The sequence below is a fragment of the Vulpes lagopus genome, chromosome X (assembly GCF_018345385.1).
Source record: "Vulpes lagopus strain Blue_001 chromosome X, ASM1834538v1, whole genome shotgun sequence".
In the NCBI taxonomy this organism is placed as follows: domain Eukaryota; kingdom Metazoa; phylum Chordata; class Mammalia; order Carnivora; family Canidae; genus Vulpes; species Vulpes lagopus.
In genome coordinates, this window is record NC_054848.1 from 66,439,843 (window position 1) to 66,462,978 (window position 23,136).

Below are 23,136 nucleotides of genomic sequence, written 5' to 3' on the forward strand. Positions count from 1 at the left end.
ATAACACAAGGATGTCAACTCTTACCACTTATATTTAACATAGTACTGTTAAGTAACAGTACTAACAACATAACAAGTCCTAACCACATAAATCAGACAACAAAAAGAAATAAAGGGCATCTAAATCAGTAAGGAAGAAGTAAAACTTTCACTATTTGCAGGTGACATAATACTATATATAGAAAACCCAAAAGACTGTACCAAAAACTACTAGAACTGATAAATTAATTCAAGAAAGTTGCAGGATACAAAATGTACAGAACTCTGTTGCATTTCTATACACCAATAATGAAACAGCCAAAAGAGAAAGTAAGGAATCAATCTTATTTACAATTGCACCAAAAACAATAAGATAACTAGGAATAAATTTAATCAAAGATGAGAAATATTCATACTCTGAAAACTATAAAACATTGATGAAAGAAACTGAAGACAACACAAACAAATGGAAAGAGAGTCCATGTTCATGGACTGGAAGAACAAATATTGTTAAAATGTCTATACTACCCAGAGCAATCTAGAGATTCAATGCAATCCCTATCAAAATGCCATCAATATATTTCAAAGAAATAAGAACAAAAAATCCTAAAATTTGCATGGAACCACAAAAGATCCCAAATAGTCAAAGCAATCTTGAAAAAAGAAATAAAACTGGAGGTATCACAATTCCAGTTTTTAAGTTCTACTACAAAGCTGTAGTAATCAAAACAGTAAGGTACTGCCAGAAAAATAGACATACAGATCAATGGAACAGAATAGCAAACCCAGGAATAAACCCACAATTATATGGTTAATTAATCTTCAATATAGCACAGAATAATATCCAATGGGAAAAGAGTTTGTTCAATAAATGGGGTTGGGAGAAGTGGATGGTAACACACAAAATGAAACTGGACCACTTTCTTATACCATACACAAAATAAATTCAAAATGGATTAAAGATCTAAATGTGAGACCTGAAACCATAAACATTCTAGAAAAGAACACATCAGTTGCTTCTAGATATGTCTCCTGAGACAAGGGAAACAAAAACAAAAATGAACTATTGGGACTTCATCAAAATAAAAAGCTACTGCACGGTGAAGGAAACAATCAACAAAACTAAAGGGCAGCCTATGGGATGGGAGAAGATATTTGCAAATGACATATCTGATAAAGGGTTAGTATCCAAAATAAAGAACTTAGTAAACTCAACACCCCAAAAACAAATAATCCAGTTAAGAAATGGGCAGAAGCCTTAATATACATTTTCCAAAGAAGACCCAGAGATGGCCAACAGACATATGAAATGTTGCTTGTCAGTACTGACCATGAGGGAAATGCAAATCAAAACTACAAGAAGATATCACCTTGTACATATCAGAATGGCTAAAATTAACAACACCAGAAATAACAGATGTTGGTGAGGAAGCGGAGAAAAAAGAATCCTTTTGAATTCTTGGTGGTAATGCCTATTGGTCCAGCCACTGTAGAAAACTGTATGCAGGTTCCTCAGAAAGTTAAAAGCAGAACTTCCATAGAACCCAGCAACTGCACTACTGGGTATTGACCCAAAGAATACAAAAACACTAATTCAAAGGAATACATGCACTGCAATGTTTATAGCACCATTATTTTCAATAGCTAAGATAGGGTAGCAGCACAAGTGTCCATCAACTGATAAATAGATAATAAAGATGTGGCATATATATATATACACAATGGAATATTATTCTATGAGAAAAAAATGAAATTATGACAACTGCAACAACATGGATGGAGTCAGAGACTATAATGCTAAATGAAATAAGTCAGAGAAAGACAAATACCATATGATTTCATGCATATATGGAATTGATGAAACAGAACAAATGAGCAAAAGGAAAGAAAGAGAGACAAAGTAAGAAACAGATTGTTAACTAAAGAGAACAAACTGATGGTTACCAGAAGTGAGGTGGGTGGGGGGATGGATGAAATACATGATGGGGATTAAGGAGTGCAGTTGTCGTGATGAGCACTGGGTCATGTATTGAATTGATGCATCACAATATTGTACACTTGAAACAACACTATATGTTAACCATCTGGAATTAAAATAAGAATAAGAATAGAAGATGAATGGTGTGACTTAGATCTTGTATTGAGACTTCTTTTGTGACCTGATATTGGATCTGGAGTGGAGAATGTCCCATGTACTCTTGAATATATATTCTGCTGTTTTAGGATGTAATGTTCTGAATATATCTGTTAAACTATCTGGTCCAGTGTGTCATTCAAAGCCACTGTTTCCATGTTGATTTTCTGTTTGGATGATCTGTCCAATGATATAAGTAGGGTGTTAAAAGTCCCCTACTATTATTATATTACTATTTCTGATTCAAGTACTACTACTCTGGCTTTCTTTTGACATTCATTTGCTAGATAAATGCCTCTCCATCCCCTCGCTTGTGATCTGTAGTTTCAGTAGAGATCATGGCAGGATCCTGGATTTCCACCCCTCCCCAGCAGTAGTGAGGAACTGGGGTGGTGTCAGTGGAGGCTAAATGGAGAGTCAGGTCTCCCACCATTGCCTGAGTAATGAAGCCATATCCCTTTCTCTATTATGTCAATGAAGACCATGTTGGGGGCCAGTAACAAGGCACTTCTGTGCTCTTTCTAGCCTGGGTGGAAATCAGTGGAGGCTTACTAGACAGCCTACACTATAATCACTCTGCAGTAATGAGGAGGTTCTGCAACCTCCAGGTGCCAGCAGAGGGCAAGTGAGGAACTGCCACCTCCCTGGCTAACAAAGTGGCAGCCTCTTCCCCCACCAAGCAGTGTCAAAGGAAGCCTGCTAAAACAGAATAAAATCCAAGTCCCACTACTGAGTAATAAAAATGCCTAGGTATCAATTCAAAACTACTCATTATACCAAGAAATAGGAAAACCTCAACTTGACTATAAAAAGACAATCGACAGATGCCAACATGACATTAGCTGTAAGATTTAATGCAGCCATCATAAAAATGCATTAGTGAGCAATTATAAACCTGCTGGAAACAAATTAAACAACAATCTCCACAAAGAAAGAGAAGGCCTCAGAACATAGGAGATTTTTTAAAGGACAACCAAACAGAAAATTTTAAACTGGAAAAATACAATACTTTTTTAAATAATAAATTTATTTTTTATTGGTGTTCAATTTGCCAAAATACAATAATTAAATTAAAAAAAAATCTCAATGGATGCGTTCAAGAGAATGGAATGGACAAGGGGAAGAATCAAGGAACTTGAAAGTAAAACCACAGAAATGATACAATATGAAATGAAAGAAAATAGCCTACATAGAAACAAAGAGAAAAACACATAGCACATAGTTTGGGCTCTTCTTGTTCTTTGTACTATCTTATTATTGTTATTACCCTAGCTATATTCCTTTGTATAATCCACTGTCCCTAGGATGATACATTCATCTTAATAGATACAATAAATTTTTGAATAAAAAAATGAACAGAACCTAAGAGACATGTGGAACCATATAATAGTTATGTCACATGAGTCCCAGAAGAAGAGGAGAAAGAGCATAAAGCTGAAAAGTATTCAGAGAAATAAAGGATGAACAGTTTCTGAATTTGGTAAAAGACAAACCTGTAAATTCAAGAGGCTGCACAAATATCAAATAAAATAATTCCAAAGAAATCTATGCCACGACACATCATATTAAAACTTTTAAAAATTAAAGACTAAGAAAAATCTTGAAAGCAGCCTGAGGGAAGAAGTAACACATTAACTACAGAGAAAATAATTCGGGTAACAGCAGATTTCTTATTAGAAACCATGGAGGCCAGAAGGAAGCACAACTTATCATAGACTCAGCAATAAACAGGAATGTACTGTTGATACATGCAACAAGCTGGGTGAACCTTAAGAAAATGATACTCAGTAACAAAGAAACTCAAAAGATTATTTATTGTTTTAAATTAAAAAATTAAAAAATTTAATAAAGAAAAAAGATTACCTATTGTATGATTAATTCTTTATGATATTGTCAAAACAACAAAATTACTAAAGTGGAAAACAGCTTAGTGGTTGCTAGGGATTAAGTAGCTAGTGTTGTGAGGGAAGGATATAGCTATGGCTATAAAAGGGTAAAACTAAGGAGATCCTTGTGGTGATGGTCACAATAATCTACACATGTGATGAAATTGCATATGCACATTATAACAATATCAAACTCCTGATTTTGATATTGTAGTATAATTTGGTAAAATAGAACTACCGGAAAAAATTGGATGAAGGGTACCTGGGACTTCTCAGTTCTATCTTAACAAATACTTATGAATCTATAACTGTAAAATAAAGAAACCTATACACTTTGACCCAATAATTCCACACAAAGTTTTTTTTATAATGTATAGCTTTTTTTTAAAAAAAGATTTTATTTATTTATTCATGAGAGACACACACATACAGAGAGAGAGAGAGAGAGAGAATGAGACAGAGAGGCAGAGAGGCAGAGACACAGGCAGAGGGAGAAGCAGGCTCCATGCAGGGAGCCTGATGTGGGACTCGATCCCGGGTCTCCAGGATCACGCCCTGGGCTGAAGGCGGTGGCTAAACCACTGAGCCACCCGGGCTGCCCAATACAAAGAGATTTTTTAAAAATAATGGAATTTCACAAATATTTGTTTATTAGGTTGACTGTTTCTTATAGGACTATGATGTAACAATTTTCAAAACTCTTTATCTCAACAACATGGGATTAAATAAAAATGGCATATCCACAATCACTGAAAATATCATAGATATGCAAAAAGACTGTTGTATTAAGTATTTTTAAAAAGTAGAGTATAAAACAATATATTAAATATCATTGCATATTTATGGAAATATGCATGTATACACATATAAAAAAACAAGATAAACACACACCAAGTGTCTATTATCTATGGGTAAAAGGATTATCGTAGTTTTACTTTTCTTTTGTACATCTTTCAAATTGTCAATAGTATGTATTATTAGACTGGATATACAAAAAATTTCATACAGAAAAATAATTCATAAAAACTTACAAAAATATTCACAAATATAAAACAAATGTAATTGTATCCAAGATACTAGCACAGATAAAAAGACATGAAAAAAACAAGATAATAGGGAAAAATAATGGTAATTGTCATGGTAATAATTTATTTAATTAAAAAAATCACTATAAAAGGTGAAAACCAACAATGAGCTACTTTTCAAACTGAAATTTAGGACTATGGCAAAAAGGGACAAGTTATCTTTTAGTAAGTAGTAGTTCTACACTTGAAGACATAGTCATGTCTTCATGGACTATGCCAAACCAGATTAGTCTTCCACTTCTCATAATTCATATAATGGTCTGAATAAAACTTAATATAAGTTTACAGTATTTTAAAAATTCTAACATGCTTCCATCCTATGAATCTCTACAGTCCACTATTCGTTAGTACTTCTCTTGTGGTACTTTCATATTCTCCTCTTACAGCTACTTTTGTGTGTCTTATTTGTTGCACTAGATTGTGAGTTGCCTAAGGTCAGATCTATGTCATACTCATCTTTACCTATCCTGAAATGTCTAGCAGAATACACTGCACATAGTTAATACCATCTTGTTCTATTAGGTGTGCAATAAGGTTATAAACATTTCAAATCAGGCATACCACCCTCTGCTTTTTTGTAATTCCTACGGTACATAGTTTAGGTTTAGGTATAATGATATCTAAGGTATCCTTGCTGATTTCTACTTACTGAAGCATCTTTAAGAAATATGTTCTATAAGACATGATATCTGACAGTGCTAGAGACAGAAATTTTGATACATATTGGTAAAAGAACATAAAGTAGTACCTAACTTTAGAGTCATAAAAAAATAGAGGATTTACATATTTAGAAATTCATGAACTGGATTAAGAATTCTAAGGAAAAGCAAAACAAATAAGTAGTAAAGGAAATAAATTTTGTGAAAGTAGGTTTCTAATAAGCTTAAGTAAAATTATAGAAAGAATTGGAAAGTCACAGAAATTCTTTCACTGGAGGGTTTATAAATTATGCCTATGAAGATTTAGCCACAAAAATGATTAGAGGCAAGGGGAATGTATAAAATGACTTACTGTATGAACATAAAGTATGTGAATAAATAATGTGAATACAAAAATATATGGCAAAACTAAAAACAGAACCCAACTTTATCAGTGGCTGCCCCCCTTTACTACCTAAACAAACACACAAGACAACTAGATTCTACTGTGCTTACATGTGCCTTTCATGCATGTCATTGTTGAAGAACATAACTCAATGACTCGAACAGCAAAAGTTCCTGGTTCCTCTCCTGGCACTGTCAAAATGGAAATCTAAAAAGTGGAAACAAAATATTAGACATAGCTGGTAGATTTCATTTTCATTCTTCTATCATTACAGTGTAGTTAACTTTCAAATTGAGTGTCTTTTTTCAAACTCCATTAATGTTTGAAAAGATTTAGCTGATACGTATTTAACTTAGAACAGAATTTGAAACATGTAACATGAGCATGTGTCAGAACATCAAATTTCTGCATTATTTATATACTTATAAATCATATATATATATATTGTATTCATATAATTCATAGACAGTATTTCAAATATTTTTTATTTCAAATATTTTTAATATTTAATTCCTCACTTATTTTCAAAGGGTTCAATTATGACTTATTATTTCTGAATTATATACACTTCAGTATTTGAAAAAGATATTAAATTAATTTTGATTATTCATAGTGGCTAAAAGTAGTGGATACAAAGTACTACAATTTAAAAATGTCACAAGTCTCAAAGATACTGAAATAAGCAAAGCAAAAAGTCAACATATAACAAAGTATAGCTGAACATATACCAAAATATTTGAAAATGAATGTCTTCAAATTAATTCCAGGATTCCATTAATAAAATTAGAAACCCAGAGTATACAGTAAAATGGAAAATTATTTTTAAGTAATGTTTATTGATATGCAGTATATTGATATACTATAGGCACTGCTAATATATTATATGCCTTTATACTTACAACTTTAAATGACCATCAGGTCAATGTTTTATATTACTCATAAGTGTATTTTTGGGCTTAAGAGGTCTCAAAAACTGTGTTCTTCATATTCCTCTTAACTCCCTTTTGCTACTAGCTGTCCATAATACAAAATGCTGTACTTTAAAGAGAGAAGAGCCACTAAAACATACACCTAATGTACGATAGTCACGATTAGGACTAAAAACGTGTATAGCTGGAAAGGTATCTTAGGGACTGCACCAACATTTAAGTTCAGGCATACCATGTTTTATTGCATTTCACATTACTACACTTTGCCAACACTACATTTTTAATTATTTATTTATTTTTACAAATTGAAGGTTTGTGCCAACCTTGCATCGAGCAAGTCTACTGGTTTTTTCCAACAGCATTTTGCTTACTTCATGTCTCTATGTCACATTTTGGTAATTCTCACAGTATTTCTAACTTTTTCATTACTATATTTATTATGGTGATCTTTGATGTTACTACTGTAATTTTTTAGGGGCTCAATGAACTGTCCATATAGAAAAGTAAATTTAATTGATACATGTTTTGTGTGTTCTGACTGTTCCACCAACCAACCATTCCCTAGTCTCTATCCTCTCCTTGGTCCTCCTTATTCTCTGAGACACCATGATATTGAAATTAGGCAAATTAATAACCCTATAATGGCCTTTAAGTGTTCAAGTAAAAGGAAGAGTCGCACATCTCTCATTTTAAATCAAAAGCTAGAAATAATCTAGCTTAGTGAGGAAGGCACATTGAAATCTGAGAAAGACCAAAAACTAGGCCTCTTGTGCCAAACAGTTAGCTAAGTTGTAAATGCAGAGGAAAAGTTCTTGAAGGAAATTAAGAAGTGCTACCCTAATGATTATAAGAATGATAAGAAAGGGAAACAGCCATATTGCTGATATGGAGAAAGTTTCAGTGGTCTCGATCAAAACAGCTAAAACATTCTCTAAGCCAAAGTCTAATTCAAGTCAAGACCCTAACTCTCTTTAATTCTATGAAGGCTCAGAGAGGTAAGAAAAGTTAAAGAAAAGTGAAGCTTTGCCAAGGTTGGTTCATGAGGTTTAAAGAAATAAGTCCTCTCCATAATAGAAGTGCAAATACTGATATAGAAGCTGTAGCAAGTTATACAGAAAATGTAGCTAAGTTAATTCATGAAGGTAGCTAGACTACAGTACAAATTTTCCAGATCAAACAGTCTTCTATTGGAAGAAGATGGCATCTAGGACTTTCACAGCTAGAGAGTAGTCAAGACCTAGCTTAAAAGCTTCAAAATAAAAAAATAAAAAATAATAATAAAAAAATAAAGCTTCAAAATACAGGCTGACTCTTGTTAAAGGCTAACGTAGCTGGTGACTTTAAGTTGAAGCCAATGCTCATTTACCATTACAATAATCCTAGTGCCTTTACAGAATTATGTTATATCTACTCTCCCTGTCCTCTGTACATGGAACAACAAAGCCTGAATAACACAAGATGGTTCACTGAGTATTTTAAGCCCAGTGCTGAGACCTACTGCTCAGGAAAAAAGATTCCTTTCAAACTACGAATGCTCATTGGCAAAGAACCTGATCACTCGAGAGTTCTGACGAAGATGTAGAAGATTAATGTTCTTTTCATGTCTGCTAACACAATATATTTTCTGCATTTTATGGATCCAGGAATAATTCTGACTTTCAAGTCTTATTATTTAAGAAATACATTTTGTAAAACTATACCTGCCATATACAGTGATGGATATGAGCAAAGTAACATGAAAACTTTCTGGAAAGGGTTCACCATTCTAGATGCCATTGAGAACATTCATGATTCATAGGAGGAAGTCAAAATATCAACATTAACAGGAGTTTGGAGGAAGTTGATTCCAATCCTCATGAATGACCTAGAGGGGTTCAAGACTTCAGTGGAGGAAATAACTGTAGATGTGGTGGAAATAGCAAGAACTGGAAGTGAAGCTTGAAGGAATTAAATGGCTGCAATCTAATGGTAAAACTTTAAAAAGTGAGGAGTTGCTTCTTATGGATGAGCAAAGAAAGTATTTCTTGAGACGGAATCTACTTAAGACAAAGATGCTGTGAAGATATTGGAAATGATCACAAAAGATTTAGATATGATATAAACTTAGTTGATAAAGCAAAACAGATTGTGGTAGGATTGACTCCAATTTTCAAAGAATTTCTACTGTGCGTAAAATGCCACCAAACAGTATTGTATGTTACAGAGAAACCATTCATGAAAGAAGAGTCAAGTGATACAAAAAGGTTATTGTTGTCTTATTTTAAGAAATTGTCACAGCTATCCAAATCTTTGACCACCACCACTCTGATCAACAGATACCAACATTAAGGCAAGATCCTCCACCAACAAATTAGTGAAAGCTCTGATGATTGTTAGAATTGTTTAAGTAATAAAATATTTAATTAAGGTAAGTACATTTTTTAGGCATAATGCTGTACTGCACACTTAATAGACTAGAGCATAGTGTAAACATAACTTTTTATGCACTGGGAAACCAAAAAAATCATTTGACTTGCTTTATTGTGACATTTGCTTTACTACAGTGGTCTGGAACTAGACTCACAATATCTCTGAGGTATGCCTGTATTTCTTTTGTTTCCTACAACCATCATGTCTAATCTTTAAGAATTTAAATACAATCAGTAACCCCCTACCACAGTAACTTCTGTGTCCTGAACTCTGAGAAGATCTTAAATCTCATAGAGATTAATAAAAGTCATCAAAAGCCAATTCCCTCAATCCTCTAATGTCACTTTCATAGAATTTATCTAGACTTATACCTATTTTTTCCTCCATTTAAGTCTCATTATATATGCTTCAAAAATTTAAAAAGAAGAAAAAAGCCATGTAGGAAAAAAAGAAAAGTATACCAAATGTACATTTTAGACTGATCGCTCTGATAGCTCTGCGGAGGATGGATCTGAAAGAGACGAAATGTGGGGCAGAACAAAAAGTTAGAAGGTAGAGATAATAAGTCCTGAAACCAGAGCAGTGAGAATAAGGACTGAGAGGAAAAGTAGATTGTAGCAACTTCTAGAAAGTACAATGAGAGGACCTGGAGCCTCGGGATAACAGAGATGGGAGTAAAAAGTTGTTAGTAAAAAGTCAGCACCATTCATGAAGGTAGGGAGCGCTGGATGAATAGTTTTGAGAGGGAAGATGGTGAATTCAGCTCTGAGTATGTTCAGTTTGAGAGGCCTTTGTGATAGACATCTATCAGGAAGTTTGGCCAACATTGCTGGGAGATATAAAAATGGCTGTCACCAACATTTATGCAGTTAGAACCATGACAGTACATGGAGTCAAGCAGTAAATGTGCACAGAACAAGAGATAATGTGGGCTGAAGTTAGAACCCTGAGGAGCCCCAATATTTAAGAGGAGGACAGAGCCCACCAAAGAAGCAGAAAGGGGATGTCCAGAGAGTTATGAGGAGAATCAGGACAGCACAGTGTCATGGAAGTCAAAACAGGGAATAATCAAATTATAACATTGTGAAATGTACCAGAAAAGACCCAGTAGACAAAAGCCAAAAAATGTCTTCTGGTCCTAACCATCATATAGTTATTAATAAGCTTAGCAAGAAAAATGGTGGTAGTAATGTGAAGGTAGAAGCCAGGCCTAGAAATGAATGAGAGGTAAGGAGCTAGAGGCAGCAAGTACAGATACTATCTTGAAAATGCTGACCAAGAGCAGGTGAGAGATTGGATACAATTAGAGATGGGGGCAAAGTCAAAGGAGTATTTTTTTTGTTTGTTTTTGAAACAGAAAATGCTAATACACGTGTATAGGTTGAGGGGAAGGTGGCAGTAGCGAGGGAAAGCCTTAAGACAGAACAGCCATACAGGGTAGGTGTGTGTGTGTGTGTGTGTGTGTGTGTGTGTGTGTGTGTGAAGAGCATTTCTGAAAGGGGTTGCTGGCCTTGGACAGGGAGGGGAGCCCCCTCATTAGTCTCTGTACACGTCCATTAGTTGCGGGTGGTGGGGCAGGAGGTCAAGGGCCACTGCGCTTAGTAGGTGGCCTTGCTTTTCTCAAAGAAGCAGGGGGTGAAGTGGAAGAGCTAAGAGGGAGAAGGATGGGTAGAATAGTAAAGATATGGATTAGGTACTGAGGGGAAAGGGACAGGGAGCTATCGGAGGCACCAGGTAGGCACCTACCTGGTGGTAGGTAGGTAGTATTCAGATGAATGAGGTTGGTAACCCTGACTCTGTGGCAGTGCCAGTCTGTCTGGTTGTGTAGTTTTCTCGTGTATTCCTCTGTAATCCAGACATAGATTATAGCCTCATCCAGGAACAGAATTTTCTTCTGTGAGTGCAGTGGAAGAGCATGGCTACATGGGAATTAAAGGTATTGGAAGGGTAGTTCATAAGATGGTTCATGGTTAAGTTCATTAACCAAGGGGTCCAAAACATGGAAAAGGAAGAGGGCAGAAGGAAGCTGGTAAACTGGGAGGAAAAAGAGAGGACAAGGAATTATAGGTCTCTTAACAGGTCAATAAACAGAGTGGGTCTGGGTAAAAGAATGGAAGAGCTGAAAGGATAGTGGCAGATTAATGCTACTGTACGCCCATAACCTCCAAAATCAACTGGGCCATCAAAGCTGTGCAGCCATCTGACCATGAGATAGCTCACTCCACAACTCCTCATAGTTATTGCTGTATACCTTTCCTTGAGCTTTGGCCTTTTAAGTACTCTTACACCCCCATTCCCAGGGGATGACCTCATTTTGTAATTTAAAAAGTAAATAAGGGGTGCTAGGGTGGCTCAGTTAGTCAAGTGTCTGCCTTCAGCTCAGGTTGTGAACCCAGGGCCCTGGGATTGAGCTCCATATCATTCTGATGCTCCCCTGCTCAGTGGGGAGTCTGCTTCTCGCTCTCCCTCTACCCTCCCTAGCTTGTGCTCTCTCAAATAAATAATTAAAATCTTAAAAAAAAAAGAGCAAATGGATCCTATCAGATGGGAACTCCCAGACCTACAAATAGTCCTGTATTCACCCTTTTATTTCAAGGCATCTCAAGGGCAATGCTTTTTACCTATTCTCTGAATCCCACTCTCCCCAAGCCTTTACCTGGACCTTGCTGCATTAATTGTCTTCCTTTTCTCCTCGGTATCTGCAACCTCTTCTTCCCTATTAGCTCCACTGCATCAGCTGAAATATACACAAATCTTTTAAAGAAAAGCCCCCTTCACTTCCACATCTCTTTTCAGGAATCACTTCCTCTTTCTTATTCTTCGCAGCTCAGCTTCTACAGAATTGTCTCTATTTTCTCTCTTTACTTTTCTGCCTCCCTGTCATTCTTTAACATACTCACAAAGCTTACAGTTTACTGGAAGATAAAGACAAGTTAACTGGCAATTATAGGACACTGTGATGAGCACTACAATCCTGTACAAGCCTCTGTACCAGTCCTTCCTTGCTCACACTTGCCCACACATGCTTAACTCTAGCTGCTATTTCTCTCTCTATATCTGTATCTTCCAAGCTATGAGGACAGAGATGCTATCATGGTTAACACTGTCTTCAGATCTTAGTACACTGGATGACATGTAGAAGACACTCATTGTTTACTGAATGAGTAAAAGTATTTATGCTCATATGCATAGCAAACATTTATTCTATGTATCAGAAAGCTTCTAACTTAAGGAATTTGTGGAATCTATTTTTAGCATACAGAAAAGGTCTGACAGTCACACCAAGTAAACTGATTTTATCAGTCATGGCATAATATGATCAGAAGAAGGGGGGCATACTTTTGGAATTTAGGAGTTCAGACTGAGGAAAAAACCATAACATAAAGACATTCCTACAGAATTGGCAATGAGGAGAAGGAAGAAGGTACTGAAAGGAACAATGATGATGAGGAAAAATTAGAACCAGAAATGGTGTGCTGGTACTCATTCACTCCAGGCCTAATGGTCACCTTACCACTACTGTGCTAGGGCTGGTTACCATAAAGCCTTTTCCTCCTAGAGTTTTAAATGTATTCTCTGGGGATACTATTTTTCTTCCCATAACAATATATTTTCGATTTTATAGAACAGCTGTCAAAAACTAGGACTTAGTCCAATTTCCATAGAATAAATCTGTTACATAAGATATAATTATTTGTTCTGCTAGAAGGAAATCTTCAAGAAACCAAGGTTATTGCAAAATTGCCATTATGTATTTTTTAAAAAATGCATTAAATACATTAGCACATATGACTTAATATATTTTATTTCACCAATATTAATTTATACATAGTATCATGTAGATTAATTTAGCAACATTTATTAAAAAGTACAGGGCTAAAATTACCTGTTGATCTGAATCCGTTTTTAGTACAGATCTATCTGTAATCAGAACTGACCTGGAGATCTGCCTGTAATGCACAAAACAGTTAATCTGTGATTCAGATTCCATTTACAGTTATATAAATAATTTTCATATATAGTTATAAACCTACATTTATAGTTATAGAACTACCAGAAGGCATATTTCAAAGATTTAAGTCATGATAAAAGTGTTGCCTCCTCAAATCAAGTTAAGCTCTTCCTTAACCTTTTCTTGGCTCATTGAAGGGAGGATATGTAGGGGCACCTGGACGGCTCAGGCAGTTAAGTTGCCTTTAGCTCAGGTCATAATCCCACATGGGGCTCCCTGCTCAGTGGCGAGTGTGTTTCTCCCTCTCCCTGCCCCTCCCCTCGTTTGTGGTCAGTCTCTCTCTCTCTCTCAAATAAATAAATAAAGTCTTAAAAAAAAAAAGAAAGAAGGGTATGTGACCTTCAGACAAACCCCAGCTGATACTAATGAGTCAAACTTAGACTGGACTCCCCTACAATCAGACTCAGTGGATATATTGGATACATCTTTGGTTTGATACGTATTTGCATCTAACTTTAAGAACACAGTTACACAGAAGTGTCAATATAATTACACAGGTAAATTTTCCAATGTTTCACCTTCCCTTGGACAGTAGGTGGAGGGGTGCCTTACCGGTATTGTACATGTGAGCATGTGTTCTCAGAAAAGTAACTGTCCTCCACAAGGAAATGCTTAGAGATTATTCTCTGACCAAACTGATCTATGATTGCTTTACATCTACAAAGAAGATAAACATAGCAAAAAAGTTCTCATTAATGATTACACCATTGAAAACTAATCACCTACAATTTTGAATCTAAAACCAATTTCTTGGAAGACAAAATTAAAAACAGTATACAATTTCACATGTTGACATAAAATTGACACTAAATTACAGAATATATCTTCTTGTTGCTATGTTGAAGTCTTTAAACTATAAGCATTGAATAGAATTTAAATATTTATTTTCAATGCCATTAATAAGAATAATGGTAGTACAACTATTATAGTATAAGCATAAGCTTTCTAATGTTTTGGAAGGCAGAAACTTTTCTTTTGTTTAGAAAATGGGTTTTTTCCCCCTTAAAAGATCTAAGAAAATGATTATTCTTGTTAAGTGTTATTTTCTCTTTTGTTTAAGAACAGCTATCTGGTCACACATGTGATAATGTTTTAAACAAAAAAAGAGGGATAAAGCTTCTCTTAATACGTTTCTACTTCAAAGGATGAACACAAAAAGATTTCTTTCAAGTGCTATTCCTAAATAAGGAAAACACTTATGCACGGACATTATCAGGTCTCTGTCATATGGTATGTGTTGGGACAATGAATCATATAGAATCCTCCATTGACCTTCTTTCAATGTGTCTAGATAAAAGGATGAAAATTAGAATCCATCTCCTTACAGTGCCAAAGTTATAAATGTACTTTATAGGGCTCATTATCCAAACTAATGGACTAAGGGCAACATCCTTGAAATGGACTTACCAGTACTGACAAAGCCAGTATGCAATATTTCAGGAATGACATGCAAATGCCTGCATGTTTGTCGTATCTTTTTATTATGAAAATATCACAATTTACTTTTGTCACAGCTTCTCCTTTTGGGATCAGAATTATTTTATTAGAAATACATTTGTATGTTATTCAAAATGTGAGCAAATAATTTCAAACTTATAGCGTATTTTAAATACACTTATATAAATTAAAATATGCTACATCACTCTAAAAATAAGCCAAATAAGAGATGGTTACCAGGCATAAAGGCTTAAAAATAAAATGATGAAAACCCAAGACCAACAGTGAGAAGAACTGAATGTGTATTTCCTAAGGGCAGATTATGATATGTTGATATTCTTGAATAAATTACATGCCACTGCTGTCAAGACAGACTGTGATATGTCATGATGTTAAATATACATAATATATATTTTAACCAATTAACTACATATTAATATATGTTATATTACACTATTATTTATGTGATTTTTTCCCATCTCATCTCCAATTCCTTTCTCTTCCCCAGTTGTTTCTATGCATATGTCCTCACATTTCATTAAACTAGAGCTTTTGCCTTTTAAAATACTTAGCTAAATAGATATAAGGTATTTATACCTATAGTATTTTCCGAAATAATTATTTAAAAACTGAAAAATTACTTACTCAGTATCTTGTTTTAATATATTCACATATATTTTAAAATACAAGGTACTTTAGGCAATGCAGAAATCTGCTGATCCATCATTAAACTGAACCCTATTTGTCCTGGAACACTGACAAGCCTTTTTCTTACCTTTAAGTCAGAAACTATAGAAGTCAAGAGGGAATAATCTGGGCAGAAAAAAAAGGGTGTTATAATCTATATCTTGATAGGGATTTGGGATATTCAGATTTATCATTTATCAAAACTCAAGCTACGGAGCACTTAAGATTTGGGCACTTCACTGTATGTAAATTTTACATCAAAAGAAAAGACTATAAATAAATATTAAACTCTTATTAGTGAAAGGTATGCCAAAGTGTTTAGGGGAAATTGTACTAATATCTGGAATTTATCATGAAATCCTTAAAAAAGGTGAATGGATGGATAGAGGAATGAATATTTGGGTAGATACATGATTAAACAAGTAATATATTAAGATATTAATTATAGAATCTAGGTTGTAGATATATAAATATTCATCCTGAAATTCTCTCAAAATTGGTATAGATTTGAAACTTTTCATTGTAAAATGTTGGAATAAAATTGGTGGGGGTGAGGGAGTGGTGGTAGTATACATCCTGGACTCTAGTCTAAGTCTTTGCAAAGGACTCCCATTTAAATAAACCACACCATTCAACTAGCCCTCAAGCTAGTGGAGAACTCCTTGTTTTACAGGCTTCTAAACACTAACAGGGCTGCTTTGGTGGTAGCTACACCTGATGACAGGTAGAAATTGGGTTCAGAAGTTATTGATATTAGAAAGAACTACTGGTACCACTCAAAAAGGAAGTATGGGTGCATGGGGATTAGGGAGTTCAATTATGCAAGGTCAATATACTAATAAATGTGCCTATTTCTATTTCATCTAGAAATGAAACAGTGATGAAACAGTGATTCTCAGAGAAAGAGGAAGAGGGAGCAAATCAGAATCACACCTGGGGGACTTTTTCAAATTATAAGTACCCCTGGAGATTCTGATAAACTCCCAAGTCCCAGGGAAGAATCACTGTCGAGCATGCCACTGCTATTGTAGTTTTAGTCTGTGCTATGTAGAGAAAAGTCAAGAGCTATTGCTATCAAAAAAAAAAAAAAAAAAAAAAGGTGATTTCTGCAAAAATTGATGTGATGATCACATATGCCCAATCTGGTAGATGATGGTAATACAACTCATCTGATAGTCTCACTCAGATGTACTAAGGCTCTAGGTCTGAGCAAGGCTGTTCAAACCAAAGCATGTTTAAGTAAGGAGTAAAGATTTGTTTTCCCCTAAGATATTTGCCTTACTGTCATATATTAGGCCTAATTAGGAGAACAATGAAGAAAAGCAGATTGATTTGAGACCTAAACTTAGACTTCGTATTATAAAGATTAATATAAAAAATTTGATGGCATTTAAATAATGGAAAACAGCAAAATGAAAGAGTACTGCCAGAGACATTAAAACACCCTTCCACATAAACCTGAGGAAGCCATTAAATATTAACAGCATTCTGGATTTGAGGGCCTTGCTGAGCCTCATAAATATTAAACTGAGAAGGAACATGATAGGAGTTCTCAATGATACAGACACAAGGACCAGGCTGATCATAAGACTCACTGAGGCCAGACAGAACATTTCTAGAGCTGAGTTTTCTAAATCAACAAATCACAACAGTTCTTCAATTCTTGATTCAGTGACAAAGCAAAATGATAAGGAAGAAAACACTCAGCAAGATGTAAACTCTATCTGGAATTCAACCCAGAAGAGAACTATAACATTATAAGAGGTATCTAATCTCTATGATCTTCAGAATACCCCAACTAACTCTATGATAAGAAATGCAGAAATCACATGAAATAATAAAAATAAAAAACACATTAAGAAAGTTAGAAGATCCCCAATCATTGAAGGAGACAAAATAATTCTATTCATTATGCCCTTCCATGCTTTCTAAAACACATTATTTCAAATGTTACCTCTTCAATAAAACCATTCCAAAATGCTTATCATTCATTTTTCTTGGGTAAAAATGCACTCCAGTAGTTTGAAATACCATTAACAGATAGATAATCCCAAATCTATGGTTCTCTGTTCTGACCAATCCCAAGCTCTGTATCCATATTTTTAACTGTGTCTAATCTATTCCTTTCTGGATAGACTCCAAACCTTTCTTAAACATAGCATACCCCAAACTGAGTTCATCATGACTCCTCACCTGTTTCCCTTCTTGGAGTATCTATCTCATGTAATGACATGCCCAGCAGTTAGCTTCCCTAGCTTAGAAACTTTCTTTCCGTATCTCATCTACTCAATTTTAATCCCCCTTTATAAAGATCTCTTGAAGCTAGCTTCTTCTCTTCATCTCTACTGCCTTATACTTGTGTTTAATAAGACAATGGATTGCTAGCAAGTCAGTAGCTCATTTGTCTAAAGGTAAATGATGGCATAACAATCATGTGCCAAGCACTGTTTATGTATACAATGGAATATTACTCAGCCATTAGAAACGACAAATACCCACCATTTGCTTCGACATGGATGGAATTGGAGGGTATTATGCTCAGTGAAATAAGTCAATCAGAGAAGGACAAACATTATATGATTTCATTCATTTGGGGAATATAAAAAATAGTGAAAGGGAATAAAGGGGAAAGGAGAAAAAAATGAGTGGGAAATATCAAAAAGGGAGACAGAACATGAAAGATTCCTACCTCTGGGAAACGAACTAGGGGTGGTGGAAGGGGAGGTGGGTGGGGGTGACTGGGTGATGGGCACTGAGGTGGACACTTGACGGGATGAGCCCTGGGTGTTATTCTATATGTTGGCAAATTGAACACCAATAAAAGATAAATTTAAATAAAAAAACTGTTTTAAGATACAAGAATAAAAATATCTTATCCTTAAGGAGCTCCCAATGTAATGAAGATTCAGACACAGGCAATTATAAGACAATGCCCAAGTCCAGGGATAAGAAATAAGGACAGGACATCATGAGATTACTAAAGGAAGATACCTAAGTTTAGGAAGCAAAGGTGGAATATCAGGGAATACTCCTCAGAGAAAAGTGTTAACATTACTGGCTTTTAAAGGATCAAAACTAGCTAAGCAAGCAAATAAGAACATTTCAGGCAGAAGGGCAGCATTTGAAGGAGTACATAGGCAAATAAGAAAGTACACATGAGAAAATGCTCTGCATCACTTGCCATCAGGGAAATACAAATCAAAACCACAATGAGATACCACCTCACACCAGTGAGAATGGGGAAAATTAACAAGGCAGGAAACCACAAATGTTGGAGAGGATGCGGAGAAAAGGGAACCCTCTTACACTGTTGGTGGGAATGTGAACTGGTGCAGCCACTCTGGAAAACTGTGTGGAGGTTCCTCAAAGAGTTAAAAATTGACCTGCCCTACGACCCAGCAATTGCACTGTTGGGGATTTACCCCAAAGATTCAGATGCAATGAAACGTCGGGACACCTGCACCCGGATGTTTCTAGCAGCAATGGCCACAATAGCCAAACTGTGGAAGGAGCCTCGGTGTCCATCGAAAGATGAATGGATAAAGAAGATGTGGTTTATGTATACAATGGAATATTACTCAGCAATTAGAAACGACAAATACCCACCATTTGCTTCAACGTGGATGGAACTGGAGGGTATTATGCTGAGTGAAATAAGTCAATCGGAGAGGGACAAACAGTGTATGTTCTCATTCATTTGGGGAATATGAATAATGGTGAAAGGGAATATAAAGGAAGGGAGAAGAAATGTTGGGAAATATCAGGAAGGGAGACAGAACATAAAGACTCCTAACTCGGGGAAACGAACTAGGGGTGGTGGAAGGGGAGGAGGGCGGGTGTTGGAGGGGAAGAGGTGACGGGCACTGAGGTGGACACTTGACGGGATGAGCACTGGGTGTTTTTCTGTATGTTGGTAAATTGAACACCAATAAAAATTAATTAAAAAAAAAAAAGAAAAAGAAAAGAAGAGCAGAGAGGGAGGCAAACTATAAGAGACTCTATAGTTAAGAGAACAAACTGAGGGTTGCTAGAGGGGGGGGTTGGGCGGGTGGGCTAAATGGATGATGGGCATGAAGCAGGGCACATGTTGTGATGAGCACTGGGTATTGCATGTAAGTGATGAATCACTAAATCCTACTCCTGAAACCAATATTACACTACATGTTAACTAACTTGAATTTAAATAAAATTAAAAAAAAAAAAAGAAAGTACAGGAAACCACATACAGTTTAGTGTTAAATAACAATAAAATGGAAGCAGGGAGGGAAGAGAGATGAGCTTAGAGAGGCAGGCAGAGGCCAGATCCTACAGCCTCACATGTCATATAAAAGGGTTTTACAACTTTATTCAGAAGTGATATAAAGACACTGAAGCTTTTTACACAGGGAGGGGCAGAGCTAGATCTGCAGAGTGAAAGATTTCAATGTGTAATTATCTCATTCACTTATTTTTTCTTTAATGTCCCCCAGCGGACTCTGAGCTCCATACGAACAAAGACCATGATTGTCTTGTTCTCGGCTATATTCTTAGTGTCTGGGACACAAAAACAACTAATACTTGTTGCATGGATGGCTGAATGGATGGAAAGACAATGGAAGTATTCTGTGCATGTAAACAGTGTGAAGACAAAACCAAAGATTCACAACCTTTGATTTAGGAGGTAAAAGAATCTCTTATCATCAAAGTGCTTATTCTAAAATCAGTGCCAGAATTAATAACTTAAAGTAGCAAATCTAATCTTGTTATATATCCACTTAAAACCACCACTGATTACAGTCCAAACTCCTTAGCTTGGGCACAGATGGATCTTCAGGATATATCTCCTCCATGGGATTCCAAAATATCCAATTACATTAATTGCAACTAGCTAACATGTATTGAGCTGCTACTTAGTGTAACAAATGGTTCTACCTGCTTTATCTGTTAATAATCATAATAACCAAATGAGGTACTTACTGTCATGTCCCACTTTATACAGAAACTGGAGCACAGGGAGGTTAAACAACTTTTAAAGTCCATTCATTTAGTAAGTGGGGAAGCCAGGATATAGATCCAGGTCTATTTGACTTTAGAGACTACACTGTTTACTGCTCTCTTTGTACACAAAGACAAGGTCCATGTTTTATTCATCTCATTACTCCTGTAGAAACTAGCATGGAGGTTGGAGGTTGTGCAGGTTAAATGTATAGAATATTATCACTGCTATTTTGCAAATGAGACATGCTAAAATCAGAAATGCAGCAATTTTCCTATAATGACCAATGTAGTAAGAACAGTCATCTCATACTTGCTCTAACATACCATTCATTACTAACTTTCAAGGATCTGGAAAAGGTATGATTATTCCTGACATCAGAGAAAAGATATCTCTAAGAAATAGTCACAGCAGGAATTCTAGTAAGTGAGATAGCTAAAAGTACAAAAGAATACTAGTTGAAGTAATTAGATTCAGACTACTGGTTATAGACATATCTGGTCCAAGATCATTCACACTCTACCCCTGTATCAAATTCTATACTGTTAAATGGCCAAATTTACCTTATAGGAGTTTTCCAGTCAGCACAGCTGCAAAGAAAAAGAAAGCTGCTCAACAAGAGCAGTATTTCCAGAAACAGTTAATAGAGGGGTTCAGTATTAGAATTTAGTGACAGGGTATAGAAAAGAACTGCCGATAACCTATGTCCTTAAAAATTGAAAAGCAGAGTCAATGGAGCAAAGAAAGCACAGTCAATGTGGCTCTCAGGAAAAGCAAACTAAGTAAAAATGAAAAATAAGATCTGAAAATAAGGTTAATATTCTATATTTCTTTGTTCAAAGTTTGTACAATACTTTGATGTGTAATCACCACACTGAATTCAATGTTATGATCATTTATGCTTCTACAGCTTTCCTCAATGGATGATGAAAAGAAAGCACCAAAGACTATCATCAGTTTTTTAAGATTCATTCATTCATTTATCACATAGCTACTGAGTATAATGCGTGATAGGAACCTGCTTTGTTTCTGGACGTATAGTAGTGAGTTCCTGCCTTTTCTTACATGGAACTAACAATCATACAAGGGGACCTGGCTCATGGGGCCTAGCAGAGCATTCTGATATAGTTTGTAGAATCAGAAAATAAACATAGACCTTAGAACTCAAGCATGAGTAGTTCTTAATTACATCAAAGGGGATGCCGAGTGTTCCACACAGAAAAACAGGGAAAGAGAGGAAATCTAAGACCATAAGGAGACAAATGCAAATCTTTGCTGATGTATTAATATTCTAATTACACATAGAATAAACAATTAGTTAAGTCAACTTGGATTCCTTAAAAAGAAATACATGCTGGATATATTGCTGGATACATGCTGGATAAATATAAGTTCAAGATTTTTCCCTCAACAAATTTTCCCTCACTTTATATTCGAGTCCTGATAACTCCTATTGATGTAGGAAACAAAGGCAAAAGAAATGTCACTTAAATTTAAATCTTTGCAGCTTGCAGCCCACTGATAGGTACCTGAAACATTCAGAGCATGACATTCCTCAAGGAACTCGGGGCTGCCTTAGCACCTTATGCTAAAAAGTAACCTTATCTTGGCAGCAGTTGGCCCCTCAAGGTCCTGAAAACCTTGATTCCAGATTCTTTGGAGACTTGCACTGTTCCTAATCCCCACTAATTAAAAAGTATACAATTAGTCTTTCCTTACAAACACAGTATAGCTCTTTCTGCCCACAGGTCCTGTCTCATAAATAGGGAAGCGGTTAAGGTATATGCAGGAGAGATAGGAGACCCCTGACACCTCTGAAACTATTCCTGGCAGGTGGAGATGTTGAGATAGAGCTAAACAAAAGATAAGGGAACAAACCAAGAGGACACAAGAATCTCAAAATAATAAAAATAAAAAACAAGCTTCCCAGTCAGTTCTCAATAAAAGACTGCCGCTGAAATCCCTCAAAGGCAACACATTAGGGTCCTTTCCCACTCTAGAGAGCTAAAAAGCTCTCTATTTTCTTTCTGTTCTCACCTTCACTTAATAAACTTTCACTTCACTTCACCCTTTTGGGTTCATGAGATTCATTCTTTGACTCTGTGAGATAAGAACCCTGCAATCCTACAAAACTATTACTGGTAGTTCTCTTAAGTATTTGATTTTGAATATGAAAGTAGTATTTGGGAGAGATAAATTAGCCCGAGTTCAACTTTAATCAATGCTACTTTTAGATATTTATTTATTTTTTTAAAGATTTTGTTTATTTATTCATGAGAGACACAGACAGAGAGAGAGGCAGAGACACAGGCAGAGGGAGAAGCAGGCTCTATGCAGGGAGCCCAACGCAGAACTCGATCCTGGGTCTCCAGGATCTGGCCCTGGGCTGAAGGCGGCACTAAACCACTGAGCCACCCGGGCTGCCCTACCTTTAGATATTTAGAGAGACTATTTGACTTGACAGAATAGGATTTTTATTATAAAGGTAAAAATTATAAATTTGGTGATTATTAGTGAAGGTATGAATTTATAATTTTTAAGTATTGGTGGTCTCTTAAA

At 35.6% G+C, this 23,136-nt stretch overlaps 1 protein-coding gene across 6 annotated transcripts in view; it reads right to left on the reverse strand.

Annotated features, from left to right (window-relative positions):
* Positions 1–23,136, reverse strand: part of CHM (CHM Rab escort protein) — a 248,577-nt gene that overhangs the window by 40,999 nt on the left and 184,442 nt on the right. For all 6 annotated transcript variants that reach the window (XM_041741201.1, XM_041741198.1, XM_041741202.1 and 3 more), the window contains 3 exons: positions 14,031–14,135; positions 13,353–13,416; positions 6,239–6,335 (listed from right to left, as the gene is read on the reverse strand). In XM_041741201.1, the coding sequence (XP_041597135.1) occupies positions 6,239–6,335; positions 13,353–13,416; positions 14,031–14,135 (266 nt within the window). The remainder of the gene's footprint in view (positions 1–6,238; positions 6,336–13,352; positions 13,417–14,030; positions 14,136–23,136) is intronic.